Source organism: Nipponia nippon, unplaced genomic scaffold (assembly GCF_047370975.1).
Source record: "Nipponia nippon isolate SJK-2023a ecotype South Korea unplaced genomic scaffold, ASM4737097v1 scaffold_38, whole genome shotgun sequence".
Lineage (NCBI taxonomy): Eukaryota > Metazoa > Chordata > Aves > Pelecaniformes > Threskiornithidae > Nipponia > Nipponia nippon.
This window is the reverse complement of record NW_028262356.1, coordinates 1,717,254-1,732,152: the sequence shown is the minus strand read 5'-3', so window position 1 is coordinate 1,732,152 and position 14,899 is coordinate 1,717,254. Positions and strand designations below refer to the sequence as shown.

Here is a 14,899-nt window from a genome sequence, read left to right as displayed (position 1 = left end):
CATTGCTCCGGGTCAGCTGTCCCAGCTGTGTCCCTTCCCAACCTCTTGCCCAGCCCCGGCCCACTCGCTGGTGGGGCGGAGTAGGAAACGGAGATGCTCGTGGAGGTGGCATCATCTCAAGATGATGGCGGGGGCTGTGTCCTTGGAGGAGGCTCATGGAGGTGGCGTCATCTCTGGATGGTGGTGGGGAATGGTCATGGAGGTGGCTCATGGAGGTGGCATCATCTGAAGATGATGGTGGGAGCTGTGTCCTTGGAGGAGGCTCATGGAGGTGGCATCATCTGAGGATGATGGTGGGGGACGATCATGGAGGTGGCATCATCTGAGGATGATGGTGGGGGCTGTGTCCTTGGAGGAGGCTCATGGAGGTGGCGTCATCTCTGGATGGTGGTGGGGAATGGTCATGGAGGTGGCTCATGGAGGTGGCATCATCTGAAGATGATGGTGGGAGCTGTGTCCTTGGAGGAGGCTCATGGAGGTGGCATCATCTGAGGATGATGGTGGGGGACGATCATGGAGGTGGCATCATCTGAGGATGATGGTGGGGGCTGTGTCCTTGGAGGAGGCTCATGGAGGTGGCGTCATCTCTGGATGGTGGTGGGGAATGGTCATGGAGGTGGCTCATGGAGGTGGCATCATCTGAAGATGATGGTGGGAGCTGTGTCCTTGGAGGAGGCTCATGGAGGTGGCATCATCTGAGGATGATGGTGGGGGACGATCATGGAGGTGGCATCATCTGAGGATGATGGTGGGGGCTGTGTCCTTGGAGGAGGCTCATGGAGGTGGCGTCATCTCTGGATGGTGGTGGGGAATGGTCATGGAGGTGGCTCATGGAGGTGGCATCATCTGAAGATGATGGTGGGAGCTGTGTCCTTGGAGGAGGCTCATGGAGGTGGCATCATCTGAGGATGATGGTGGGGGACGATCATGGAGGTGGCATCATCTGAGGATGATGGTGGGGGCTGTGTCCTTGGAGGAAGCACATGGAGGTGGCATCATCTCAGGATGATGATGGAGGATGCACATGGAGGTGGCAGATGATGGTGAGGGCTGTTCCTTGGAGGAGGCTCATGGAGGTGGCATCATCTCAGATGATGGTGGGGGCTGTGTCCTTGGAGGACGGTCATGGAGGTGGCATCATCTGAGGATGAGGGTGGACCAAAGCCGCCACTCGGCACCGAAGGGGTTAAACTCCTCCTCGCCCCCCCCCCCCCCCGCCCTTTCCCGCCAAGGCAGGAGTGACAGCGGAGCCGACCAATCGGTGGGCGGGCAGGGCGGCCGCCCCGCCCACCGGGCGCCGAGGCGGGGGGGGGGAGGGGCTCCCCGGAGGGTTGGGGGCGTCCAGGAGGAATTTGGGGGGGGTCCTGGGGGGGTCCCTGGGAGCTGGGGGGGGTCCAAGAGGGCTGGGGGGGGGCACAGAGATTTGGGGAGACCCCAGGTTGCTTGGGGGCGGGGGTGTGCAATGCATTGCAAGCACCGCACTGCGATGCAACCCGCTGCACTGCAAGCACCGCAATGCAGGCGCTGCAGGGCGCTGCGAAGCGACCGGCTGCAGCACAGACGGATCCGCTGGATTGCAACCCCCGCCGCCACGCTGCAAACCCTACGCTGCGCTTCACGTGCCCGCGCCGCAGTGCCCGCGCTGTGCTGCAGTGCGAGGCGGGCGCAGGATGGCCCGCGTTGCGCCGCACTGCAAGCTCGGTGCTGCAGGGCAAACTATGCGCTGCATTTGGAGGGTTGCATTGCAGCGCAAACCTGGTGCTGCAATGCAAATGCAACGCTGCAGTGCAAATGCTACACTGCAGCACAAGCCTGGTGCTGCAATGCAAATGTGGGGCTGCAGTGTAAGCACTACACTGCAATGCAAATGTGATGCTGCAGTGCAAGCTTGGCACTGCAATGCAAATGCAACGTTGCAGTGCAAGCTTGGTGCTGCAGTGCAAGCCTGGTGCTGCAGTGCAAATGCAACGCTGCAGTGCAAATGCTACACTGCAGTGCAAGCTTGATGCTGCAGTGCAAATGTGATGCTGCAGTGCAAGCTTGGCGCTGCAACGCAAATGCAACGTTGCAGTGCAAGCTTGGTGCTGCATTGCAAATGCAATGCTGCAGTGCAAGTGTTACACTGCAACGCAAATGCAACGCTGCAGTGCAAGCGCTACACTGTGATGCGAATGCAACACTGCAGCGCAAGCTTGGTGCTGCAGTGCAAATGCAATGGTGCAGTGCAAGCTTGGCTCTGCAATGCAAATGCAACACTGCAGTGCAAGCTTGGCGCTGCAATGCAAATACAATGCTGCAGTGCAAGCCTGGCATTGCAATGGAAATGCAATACTGCAGTGCAAGTGCTACGCTGCAATGCAAATGCAACGCTGCAGTGGAAACCTGGCGCTGCAATGCAAATGCAACGCTGCAGTGCAAGCACAGCGCACTGGGCCGTGGACAACAAAATGCAGTGCAAGGCCGCGCGCGCTGCACTGGAGGCACGTCTGCAGCTGCAGCGCCCCGTTGCACCTGCAGCAGGGACAGCACGGCGCACGGCAAGAGCCACGAGCCCCCCTTGCACCACTGCAAGCGCGACGTGCAGCGCGGGGCGCAGCTGCAAGCGGCGCTGCGAGGTCCCACCGCTGCGCGCGCCAGGCTGCAAAACAGCCCCGGGGATGCGCCTGGGTTGCAACCCCCCCCCCCATCAAATGCTCTCGCCCCCTGCACGTCGCAAGAAAAAAAAACCCCACAAAGGCGCGCCGAGGTGGCCAAAACTCATTACAGCAAAGGGGGGGGGAGCAAAATTGGGGGGCGAACCCGCCGGGGGGAGGGAAGCAGAGCGGCGAAGGGCTGCCCGAGCCACCCCGGCGCCCGCGTCGAGCCCCGGGCATCCGGGCAAGCGGCCGGTGAGGTAGGTCGGTCTCCGAAATTTAAGGCCCGGCGCGTGGGGATGGGGGGAGGGGACGGCGCTCGCTGTGATGAATAAATACCAAAAAGGGGGAGCGGGGGAGGGGAGTTGCAATTGGAGGAGAAGATGGGGCGTCCCGGCGGCGGGGTTAGGGTGGAGGGGGGATGGACGTGCCCGGAGGAGATGGGTGAGGGACCAGGGAGCCACCAGGCTCATGGAGGACATCAAACACCAGTTCGTCTTCATCCCCATCCGTGTTACATCTCCTTTGGGACGCTGTCCTGGAGCCACCAGGCTCATGGGGGACATCGAGCACCAGCTCAGCATCCCACCATCTCCTCTAGGACCAGGAGCTGCATCCTGGAGCCACCAGGCTCATGGAGAACATCAAGCACCAGTTCATCTTCATCCCTGTCCGCGTTACATCTCCTTTGGGACACCATCCTGGAGCCACCAGGCTCGTGGAGGATATCAATCACCAGCTCAGCATCCCACCATCCATATTGCATCTCCTCTGTGACCAGGAGCTCCATCCTGGAGCCACCAGGCTCATGGAGGACATCAAGCACCAGTTCATCTTCATCCCTGTCCGTGTTACATCTCCTTTGGGACACTGTCCTGGAGCCACCAGGCTCACGGGGGACATCGAGCACCAGCTCAGCATCCCACCATCTCCTCTAGGACCAGGAGCTGCATCCTGGAGCCACCATGACATCAGTCATCACCTTGTCTTTACCCCCAGCCATGTTGCATCTCCTCCAGGCTGCCCGATCCATCCGCAACAACCGCGTGGTGCCGGCTGGCAAGGAAACCAGCACCGGCCATCCGGGGCAGCCACCAGCTCCACCTCACCCACCCAACCTCAACCGTCCCTCATGGTGGTCACCCATCACCACCTCCACCACCGGGATGAAGCGGTGCCACCCTCCTCATCCTCCCCACCACCAAACCCCATCACTTGTCCCTGGCGGCCGCCCGGGCGTGGATGCGCGTGTGCCGGGCGAGGGAGGACTTGTTGCTGAAGCTCTTCCCGCAGTGGGGACAGGGGAAGGGTCTCTCGCCCGTGTGCGAGCGCTCGTGCACCGTCAGGTCTGCCAAGTACTTGAAGCTCTTGCCGCAGGCGCCGCAGGGGTAGGGGCGCTCCTCGGTGTGGCTCCGTTGGTGCATGGTGAGGTTGGACTGTTGGCTGAAGCGTTTGCCGCAGGCGGCGCAGGGGTAGGGTCGTTCGCCCGTGTGCGACCGTTGGTGCTTGTTGAGGTCCGACGGGTTGGTGAAGGTCTTGCCGCAGGAGCCGCAGGCGTAGGGACGCTCACCCGTGTGCAACCGTTGGTGGGTGGTGAGGGTGGAGAGGTGGCCGAAGCTCTTGCCGCAAGCCCCGCAGGCGTAGGGTTTCACCCCCGTGTGGGTTCGCTGGTGGGTCTTCAGGTGGGTCAACCGGCCGAAGCTCTTGCCGCACTCGCCGCAGGGGTACGGACGGTCCTTCCCCTGCGCCGACGGCTCCCGCTTCACCCAGGGCTTCTCCGGGCTCCTGGTGTCCTCCGCCGGTCCGGGCGGAGCTTGGGCGAGGGGCTGTGGGAAGGTGGTGGGATCCTGGGGGATCTGGCGCCGGTGAGGCCCTCTCCGGGCGGGGGTCCCGACTGCTGGGATGCCCTGGAGGGTGCTGGGTGGGTGCGGGGGGTCTTGCCGTTGCAAAATGGATGCCTCCGGGTCTCTGCTCATCACGGTGGGACCTGCTGGGGGGGAAGAAGATGCTTCATGAGTTGGTTCTTAATGGAGGACACCACCCTTCTCCTCTGACCCCACCGCCCTCGATCTCCTCCAGCAATGGTGGAGATGGCCCAGCTCCCACCATTGAGCCAAATGCCAAATCCATCCATGGATGGCCCATCAGGCCGTGCTGGGACGGGGATGAAGATGAGGCCACCTCAGCAGAGGAGCCCAGCCGGTCCAACAGGCAAGGATGGCTGCAGGAGGACCTGGAGAGGAGCCCACCATGTCCAACCACCATCCCCAAACCACCACAACTCCAAGCAGCGTTTGCAGCATCGCCGTGAAGGAGAAGCCGATGCTGGAGGAAGGGAACAAGATTTTGGGGCTCATGGTTTCCAGAGGAGAAACGGGGAGAACAAGAGCTCTCTACGGACGCTCATGATCTTCGCTCCAAGATCTCCATCCTTCTCCAACTTCTCCGCAACTCAGGAGACGGCCGTCTTCCAGCTTCCCATGCTGGCGTGGACATCTCACATAGGTCTCCCAGCCCTTCTTCTCGCTCCAGTTTGGCTTTCGAGCCCAAGGAGACCTTTCTTCTCACACTGCAACAGGGCTCGAGGTCACACGTGGTGGCACCACTGCAGGCGTCTCCATCTGGATCCTTCTTGGGGGTCACATCTTTCTTCTTTCTCAATACCCCAAGAGTTTTCCCAACACCAAGACCTCATTTTTGGCCCTTTCCCCCCCTTTGCTCTCACTCATCCTCCACCAAGAGCAACAAAACCCCCCCCCAAAAAAGAGCAATGACGCCATGGGAGCATCCGTGGGGGGAACCAGCCGGGGCCAAGCCCATCGCAGGAGACACCCCCACCTCCAAGCCCCCTGGCTCCTCCAGCAGCTCCTTCACCCCTTTTTTTGGGGGTGGGTGGGTGGGTGTGAAGGATCTCCTTCCTTCAGCCCGTTACCTGTCTCCTGCAGGCGCCGCTCCTCTTCCTCGGGGACAAACTTGACCTTGCCCCGGGCCACCTCCTCCCGCCAGCCGTCCCCAGAGGGGAGCTGGGGGGACTCCGATGGGGGGCTCGGTGGGTCCCCCGCCATTTCGGGGTCCTCTGCGTCCCCTGGGGCCACCTCCTCCACTTTCACACGCACCGTCACCTGGGGGACCCAAGGAAAAAGGGGCACCCAGGGGCTGCAGAGGGGAGCTGGGTTTCCCAGACCCCCGGGGGCTGCAGAGGGGAGTTGGGTGCCCCGGACCCCCAGGGGCTGCAGAGGGGAGTTGGGTGCCCTGGACCCCCGGGGGCTGCAGAGGGGAGTTGGGTTTCCCAGACCCCCAGGGGCTGCAGAGGGGAGTTGGGTGCCCGGGACCCCTGGGGGCTGCAGAGGGGAGTTGGGTGCCCGGGCCCCCCATCCCTCCTGCTTTTCCAGGGTTGGTTTTGGGGGTGTCCCATGGGAATGAGCTCGGAAGCAATGCAGGAATGGGGGGGTTGTGCCCAGTTTTGGGGGGGGGGGGGGGGGGAGGAGGGTGGGAGCTCCTTGCAAACCCCCTCCTGGGGCAGGATCCGGCCGCTGCTCTCACCTGCTGCTCCCAAATCCCATCGGGATCTCCCTGTCCCAACTGGAAGCTCTCAGCCAAGGCGACGGCTTGGGCGCAGGATTCGGGATGTCGGACCCAGACCCAGCTCTGGATTTCCTCGGGAAGGATGCTGAGGAATTGCTCCAGCACCAGCAACTCCATGATCTGCTCCTTGCTCCTCACCTCCGGCCGTAACCAACCCTGCGACAGCTCCCGTAACCTCCGACAAACGTCCCGCGGTCCCGACGCCTCCTGGTACCGGAATTGCCGGAAACGCAACCGACGCATCTCCATGCCGGCACCACCGCCGTGCAGCGCCGGTACCAACCGCCGTGCCCACTCCCCCCGGGGCCAGCGGCGTCTCTCGGCCACCCGCTCCAAGGCCATCGGGGACCCCTCTGTGTCCTCCTCCGGGCACGGCGAGGGGGGCCGGGGGGCCGGGGGATGCCGGCGGCCCCCCTCCGGTTGTAGCCGCCAGCGGGGTCGCGTGGTTGGGGTCTCCATGCTGCTTGGCTCCGGCGCTGCTGTGTGGCCCCCCCCAACTCTCCCGGGGGGCGGTGATGGGGGTGGGGGGGGGCTTTGCAAAGCAGCCGGTGGGGGGGGCTCGGCGGGGGGGGCAGAGAGCAGGGCATGGCTTTGCAAAGACCCCCCCGGCCCGGTCCCCCGGCTTTGTAACCCCCCCAGGCCCATGCAATGGCCCCCCCCCTTGCAAAGCCCCCCAGGCCCATGCAATGGCCCCCCTCCTTGCAGAGCCCCCCAGGCCCATGCAATCCCCCCCCCAGCCTTGCAGAGCCCCCCAGGCCCATGCAATGTGCCCCCCCTCCTTGCAGAGACCCCCCCAGCTTTGCAAATCCCCCCCAGGCCCATGCAATATCCCCCCCCCAACCTTCGAAGCCCCCAGGCTCTTGCAAAGCCCCCGGGTATTGCAGCGCATCCCCCCCCAGCCCTGCAAAAGTCCCCCGAAGCGTGCAAAGCCACGTTCCCCCCCCCCATGCCCATGCAATACCCCCTCCCCATCCCCCAGCTTGCAAAGCTCTGGGAAGCTTGCAAAGAACCCCCCCCCCCTTGCAATCCCCCCAACCATGCAACACGCCCCCCCCCAGCTTGCAAAGCCCCCAGACCCTTGCAATATGTGTCTCCACCCCCTGAACCCCCACCCCCTGAACCCCCAACTTTGCAAAGCCCCCCCCCCCTTCCAGCCTTGCAAAAGCTCCAGGAACCTTGCAACCCCCCCAGCCTTGCAACCCCCCCCGCCCTTGCAATCTGACCCCCCCACGGCCTTGCAAAGTGCTCCCCCTCCCCCCAGTCTTTGCAAAAGCCCCGGGAGCTTTGCAAAGCACCGCTCCCACCGCGGCCTTGCAACACCCCCAATACCATGCAACCCCCCCCCCCCCCCCCCGCCCCAGGACCATGCAACACCCCCCGGCCTTGCAAAGCCCCCCAGCCTTGCAACCCCGCCTCCGGCCATGCAACAGCCCCCAGCACTATGCAAAGCCCCCCCCCCCCCCCGGCCTTGCAACCCCCGCCCCGGCATTGTAACCCCCCAGCACCATGCAAAGCCCCCCAGCCTTGCAACACCCCCGGCCTTGCACAGGCCCCCCCGGCCATGCAACACCCCCCAGCACCATGCAAAGCCCCCCACCCCCGCCATGCAACACCCCCCAGAACCATGCAAAGCCCCCCCAGAACCATGCAAAGCCCCCCAGCCTTGCAACACCCCCCAGCCTTGCACAGCCCCCCCCCCCCCCCCCGCCATGCAACACCCTCAGCACCATGCAAAGCCACCCGGCCTTGCAACACCCCCCCCCCGGCCTTGCAACCCCCGACCCGGCCATGCAACACCCCCCAGCACCATGCAAAGCCCCCCGCCCTTGCAACATCCCCCCAGCATCATGCAAAGCCCCCCAGCACCATGCAAAGCCCCCCCGGCCTTGCAAAGCCCCCCCCCGGCCTTCCAGCCCCCCCAGCACCATGCAAAGCCCCCCAGGACCATGCAAAGCCCCCAGCACCATGCAAAGCCGCCCCCCTCTTTGCAACCCCCCCCCCCGGCTCCGCAGCCCCCCCGGACCTGGGGTCCCGGTGCCGCAGCCCCGCCGCTCCCCGCTCGCCGACACAAAGGGCCGGAGCGGCCGGGCCCGGCCCCGCGCCCCCCCCCGGTGTCCCCCCTCCCCCCCTCCCCCTCTCCCCCCCCCCCGCGGTGGCCGTCGCCGCCGTCACTCAGCGCCGGGACCGGCTTTAACCCTCTGCAGCCCGGAGCCGGCGGGGAAAGGGTTAACCCCCCCCCCCATTGTGCACCCTGACACCCCCAAACTGTGCACACACACCCCCCCCGTGCACCCCGTTGCACCCCCAAAATGTCACCTCCCCCCCGTGCACCCCCGCCCCGTGCACCCCCCAAACTGTGCACCCCCAAAATGTGCACCCCCCGTGCACCCCATTGCACCCCCCAAACTGTGCACCCCCCGTGCACCCCCAAAATGTGCCCCCCCGTGCACCCCCCGCACCCCCAAAATGTGCACCCCCCGTGCACCCCATTGCACCCCCCAAACGGTGCACCCCCCTTGTGCACCCCGTTGCACCCCCAAAATGTGCACCCCCCGTGCACCCCCCTTGCGCACCCCATTGCACCCCCAAAATGTCGCCCCTGTCCCGTGCACCCCCGCCCCGTGCACCCCATTGCACCCCCAAAATGTCACCTACCCCCCCCGCCCCCCGCCCCGCGCACCCCCGCGCCCCCCCGTGCCCCCCTTGTGCACCCCATTGCCCCCCCTTCCTCCCCACCCCATGCCCCCCCTTTTGCACCCCCCTTTCCATTGCCCCCCGCACCCCCCATTGCCCCCCCGCAACCCCCTTGCACCCCCCTCCGCCCTTTGCCGCCCCTCCCCCCCGGCCCCTCTCGGCCGCCGTAGGGGGGGGGGCAGCGAGGGAAACCTCCGCCTTAGGGCCCCATTGGGCGACGGCGCTGTCAATCACGCTGAGACATCCCGCCCCCTCGAGCCGGAGCCCTGGGCCCACCTCCCCTGCGGCGGGAGTGACAACGCGGCGGGACCAATGGGCGAGGGGAAGAGGGCAGGTGGGCGGGATCGGGACCGGGAGGACACGCCCCCTCCCAGCACTCGCCGTGGTGGGGGGGGCGCGGCGGGGGGGGAGACGTGCCGTGGGGGATGGGTGCTGCATGGGGGTGCCCCCACCCCTGGGTGCTGGAGGGGGGGTTCCCCCCACCCCTGGGTGCTGCATGGGGGGGGTTGAGCCGTGGGTGCATGGCGCTGCATGAGGGGGTGCCCCCACCCCATGGTGCTGGGCGGGGGGTGCCCCCCACCCCTGGGTGCTGCACTTGGGGGGGGGGCGGGTTAAGCTATGGGTGCACGGTGCTGCATGAGGGGGTGCCCCCACCCCTGGGTGCTGCACGGGGGGTGCCCCCCACTCTTGGGTGCTGGACGGGGGGAGCCCCCACCCCTGGGTGCTGCACAGGGGGTGCCCCCCACCCCTGGGTGCTGCACTTGGGGGGGGGGAGGTTAAGCCGTGGGTGCACGGCGCTGCACAGGGGCTGTCCCCCGCCCCTGGGTGCTGGGTGCTGGACGGGGGTGGCCCCCACCCCTGGGTGCTGGGCATTGCACGAAGGGTGCCCCCCCCGGGTGCTGCATGAGGGGGTGCCCCCACCCCTGAGTGCTGCATAGGGGGTGCCCCCCACCCCCGGGCGCTGCACAGGGGGTGCCCCCCACCCGTGGGTGCTGGACGGGGGGTGGCCCTCACCCCTGGGTGCTGGGCATTGCACGAAGGGTGCCCCCACCCTTGGGTGCTGCACTTGAGGGGGGGGGTAAGCTATGGGTGCACGGTGCTGCACGAGGGGGTGCCCTCACCCCTGGGTGCTGGACGGGGGATGTCCACCACCCCTGGGTGCTGCATTGGGGGTGCCCCCACCCGTGGGTGCTGCATAGGGGATGCTCCCCACCCCTGGGTGCTGGGTGCTGCACTTTGGGGGGGGGGTTAAGCCATGGGTGCACGGTGCTGCACAGGGGGTCGTCGTCGTCCCCCCCCCGGGTGCTGGCCCCGGGGTGCCCCCACCCCTGGGTGTCGCCCCCCCCGCCCCCCCCCCCCCCGGCGGGTTGAGCTTCCTGGGTCAGCGCTGGCAGCGCCGGAACCGGGCGCCGAGGGGGCCCAGCTCCCCGTCAGCACCGGGCCGGATCGGGCCGGGGCCGGGGCCTCGCCCCCCACCGCCGGGACCCCCGGGAGGCGCCCGGGGCCGGGGGTGGCAGCGCCGCGGCCCCCTCCCCCCTCCCCTCTCCTCTTTGCTCCTCTCCTCCCTCCCGATTTTCCTTCTTTCCCCCTTCTTTCTGCCCCCCTCCCTCCGGTTTTGCTCTTTTCCCACAGCCTGCCTTCCTTTCTCCCTATTTTTCTTCTTTTCCCTCTTTTCCCATTTTCTTTTCTCCCTTCTTTCCTTCTTTTCCACTTTCGCCCTCCTTCCCCCCCAATTTTCCTTCTTTTTTCCTGTTTTATTTCTTCCCTCCCTTCTTTTCCCCTTATTTTTCTTCTTTTCCCCTTATTTTTCTTCTTTTCCCCTTATTTTTCTTCTTTTCCCCTTATTTTTCTTCTTTTCCCCTTATTTTTCTTCTTTTCCCCTTATTTTTCTTCTTTTCCCCCTATTTTATTTCTTTTCCCCCTTCTTCTTGTCCCCCTATTTTTCTTCTTTTCCCCCTATTTTTCTTCTTTTCCCCCTATTTTATTTCTTTTCCTCCTTCTTTACTTCTTTTCCTGCTTCCTTCTTTTTTTCCCCTTATTTTCCTTCTTTCCCCCTTCTTTGCTTCTTCCCCCTTCTTTCTTTTCCCATTTTCTTCCCCTTTCCCCCATTTTTATTCTTTCCTCCTTATTTTCCTCCTATTTTCTTTCTTCCCCCCCTTCCTCCCGTCTTCCCCCCCTTCTTGCCTTCTTTTCCTCCTATTTTTATTCTTTTCCCCCCCTCTTTTTTCCTTTTATCGTGTGCACTGAGCCGTGCTCCCCATTTTGAGTGGGGAATATCATGAGCACTGGCTCCATTTTGGGGGGCAATATTATGGGCTGTGAGCCGTGCTCCCCGTTTCAGGAGGAACATCGCGAGCGCTGAGCCACGCTCCCCCGTTTCGCCCCAGCTTCCCGCACCCTGCGCCTGTTCAGGACAGGCTCTTACGTTCGGGCTTTTTCAGGATCTGGGATTCATTTACGGTGCTGCTGCGCATCCGAGCATCCCCACCCGGGTGACAGGTAGGAGGTGGGAGAGGAGCTCCTCTGGGATATTTGCATCCTTGGCACAGCGTAAAAATTGTTCAAATTTTCCCTCTCCTCTGGTTTCCCCCCCAGGCCGAGCACCTTCTGCCTCGTACCATGCCGAAACGGAAATGCAAGTTCACCGACGAGCTCCAGGCGAAGTATCCCTGCTTCCGCATGGGCCGGGAAAGATGGGAGGCCGAATGTTTGGTGTGCCAGGAGGGCACCTACGTCTCTGTGGCCAACAAGGGCTCGCTCGACCTGGAGGCCCACGTCCAGTCCATGAAACACAAAAGGAACGTGCTGGGGGATGACTCGGCGGCCGAGCTGCCGGGCTGCTTCCTCCCCACCGACTTCCAGCCCTTCGATGCTGCCGCCGCCACCGTTGCCGCTGCCGAAACCCCTTTGGGCTTTGCCGCTGCTGTGCTCCAGGACTGCGGTGAGCTGCTGGCTGGCTCGCCCGGCTTGCCCAAAACGCCTGACCCCGTCTTAGATGTCTTGGGCTTGCAAATCAAGGCGGAGGCGAGGCTGGACGAGGCGCTGGCCCCCTTCACGTTGGACTGTGGGGCGGACCCGCTGGACGGTGTCCCCTATTGCGGGGTGGCCCTGGGTGCGGGTGAGGCGGGGACCCCTTTCCCCATCCAGATCCGCTATTTCGACTGGAAGCGGGGTGGCGTGCAGAGCAGGGTGATCGGTGTGGAGCCCCAGCTGGGTGAACCGGCCCCCAGTGCCACCGCGCTGGCATGGGAGGCCTTAGAGAGTCACGGGCTGCGGCAGCGGTGCGTGGCCGTTGTAGGTGAGAGCCCCAACGCCATGCTGGGGGGGCTGGGGTGCTGCACCCAGGGTCCAGCTGAGGCGTCCGGCTTGCGGGAGCTGCTGGAAGGGGTCTTCATTGCCACCGACTGCCCCGCGCACCTCCTCAGCAACTGCATCCAGCACGCAGCGGACAGTCTGGAGGTGGACCTGCAGTCCCTTGTCTGGAAGATTTACACCTATGTCTCTGTCTACGCCGTCTGCGCCGAACCGCTCAAGGACTTCTTGGAGTTTGCCAAGAGGGAGTACCGGCGGCTGCTCCACCATGCCACGATGCCCTGGTTGCTCCTGCTGCCGGCCATCACCCGCTTGCTGCAAGTCTTCCCAGCCTTGAAGTCCTTCTTCCTCTCCCTCAGCCACCCCCCCTTCGCCATCCGGACCTTTTTCGAGGACAACTTCAGTGAGATCTACCTCCAGCACATGGCTTCGCAGGTGGCCGTCTTTGACATGCACCTCAGGACCTTGGCAAGAGAGGACAACTCGCCCTGTGAGGTGCTGGGCGTCCTCTCCTCCGTCCGCCGCACCCTCCTGGAGCGCAAAGCCCATGGCTTCATGTCACTGCGGGTGAAGGAGCTGCTGGCGGAGCAGCGGGCGGCCGGGAGGGTTGGAGAGTGCGACACCTTCTGCCACCATGTCCAGACCCTCTACGTGGCGTTCCTCGACTATCTGGATGCTCGGATGGGGCCGTTTGGGGAGCTTTTCCGTTTCCAGTGGATGCAGCTACGGGCACCACCAACGTGGGCGGAGGTGGAGGTGTGCGTCAAGTACCTGGCAGACCACGGGGTCATGGTGGACGACAGCAAGTGCTTTGACCAATTCTGCTACCTGACCACCTTCTTGAAGGACTGCAGGAGTGGCAGTGACTTTGGTGCCCTGCAGACCCACCAGAAATGGGTGCGTTTCTTCTGCAGCTCCTGCAGCCTGTCCGGCCACTCAGAGCTCCTCAGGATGGCTCAGGTTTTCTTCTCCATCCCCTCCTGCGGGGCCGATTTTCCCAGGGGGCTTTTCCTGCTGTGAAGCTGGTGGGATCAGGCGTGGATCTGTTGTCCGTGCTGCTGTGGCTGGGCTACTGCAAAGCATGCGTCGTGTCAAGACTTCTTTTTTGCAGCGATGGACCTACCGATTCCTATTTTTGTACATCAGCCCACCGGGGAGGATTTGTTAATGGAGTTTTTCAAGGCTGTACGCCGTCTGCAGGAGAAGTGGCTTTGCTCTTGTGCGAATAAATACTGCCACGGGCTCTGGTCATCTGTGAGCACTGGAGGGATGGTTGGGGGTCAGATGGCTTTTGGGGCCAAAGTCACCCAGGACTCAATGGACTTATTTCTTGGGTTGGAGAGAGGGAAGGTGAAGTTTTGTCCATGCACTTGGGGGTCTCCAAGCTTGGACCTCAAAAGCAGACCTCAAGCTTCTGCACCCGCCTGCCCTGGCTCTACCTAAGGGGTGGAGAAGGCTCTTGCAGCATCATGGAGATACCCGAGCTTTCCAGCTGGGGAGGTTTTGTCACCTGCCTGCCTGCCTCAAATTCCCCAGGGATCATAGAATCATAGAATACCGGGTTGGAAGGGACCTCAGGGATCATCTGGTCCAACCTTTCTTGGCAAAAGCATGGTTTAGACAAGATGGCCCAGCACCCTGTCCAGCTGAATCTTAAAAGTGTCCAATGTTGGGGAATCTACCACTTCTCTGGGGAGATGATGCCAATGGCTGATTGTTTCACTGTGAAAAATTTTCCTGTTGTGTCCATTCGGAATCTCCTCAGGAGTAACCTGTACCCATTACCCCTCGTCTTTTCCATGTGACTCCTTGTAAAATCTTCTTTGTAGCCATCCATTAAATACTGGAATGTGGTGATAAGGTCTTCCCTAAGCCTTCTTTTCTCAAGGCTGACCAAACCCAGGTCTCTCAGCCTTTCCTCATCTGGCAGGCTTCCCAGTCCTTGGATCATCTTGGTGGCCCTTCTGTGGACCCTCTCCAGCCTGTCCACGTCTTTTTTGTATAACAGGGACCAGAACTGTACACAGGATTCCAGGTGTGGCCTGACAAGCGCTGAGTAGAGTGGGATAATGACTTCTTTCTCTCTGCTGGTGATGCCCTTGTTGATGCAACCCAGCATCCCGTTGGCTTGTTTTGCTGCAGCAGCACGCTGTCCACTCCTATTGAGCTTGTCCACCAAGACCCCCAGGTCCCTTTCCACGGAGCTGCTCTCTAGCCAGGTGGATCCCAGTCTGAGCTGCACTCCTGGATTATGTTTTCCCAGGCGCAAGGCCTTACATTTGTCTTGGTTGAACTTCATAAAGTTCTTGTTAGCCCACTCTTCCAGCCTATCCAGGTTTTCCTGCAGGGTGGCTCTCCCTTCCAAAGCGTCCGCTTCCCCGCTCAGCTTGGTATCATCGTCAGACTTCATCAGGCTACACTTGATCCCGTTATGCAGATCACTTATGAAGACAGGAAACAGCGTTGGGCCCAATATCGATCCCTGGGGGACCCCACCTGTGACAGGTTGCCAGTTTGAAAAGGAGCTATTTACCACCACTCTCTGGTGGCCAGCTCCCCATCCACCGCACGGACCACTTGTCTAGACCGTAACGCCTCGGTTTCTCTAGGAGGAGGCTGTGAGAAACTGCATTGAAAGCCTTGCAGAAACCCAGGTAAACAATGTCCACCGCTCG

General features: G+C 62.9%; 2 protein-coding genes across 3 annotated transcripts; one reads left to right on the top strand and one right to left on the bottom strand.

The window, feature by feature from the left end:
• Positions 1-1,361: 1,361 nt before the first annotated feature.
• Positions 1,362-6,792, bottom strand: LOC104022883 (zinc finger protein 446). Of its 2 annotated transcripts, none has more exons than XM_087772891.1 (3): positions 6,177-6,792; positions 5,566-5,755; positions 1,362-4,623 (listed from the first exon to the last, which is right to left on the bottom strand). In XM_087772891.1, the coding sequence occupies exons 1-3, from the start codon at positions 6,675-6,677 to the stop codon at positions 3,845-3,847; spliced, it is 1,470 nt and encodes a 489-aa protein (XP_087629017.1). In that variant the 5' UTR covers positions 6,678-6,792; the 3' UTR covers positions 1,362-3,844. The 2 variants fall into 2 exon arrangements, with proteins under 2 accessions (XP_087629017.1, XP_009474956.2); XM_009476681.2 differs by having other exon boundaries at positions 1,362-4,620.
• A 3,501-nt stretch (positions 6,793-10,293) lies between these two features.
• LOC148053679 (uncharacterized) lies at positions 10,294-13,246 on the top strand. The gene is made up of 2 exons (XM_087772890.1): positions 10,294-11,411; positions 11,508-13,246. Exon 2 carries the CDS (start codon positions 11,532-11,534, stop codon positions 13,242-13,244), a length of 1,713 nt encoding a protein of 570 aa, XP_087629016.1. The 5' UTR covers positions 10,294-11,411; positions 11,508-11,531; the 3' UTR covers positions 13,245-13,246.
• The last annotated feature ends 1,653 nt before the right edge of the window (positions 13,247-14,899 follow it).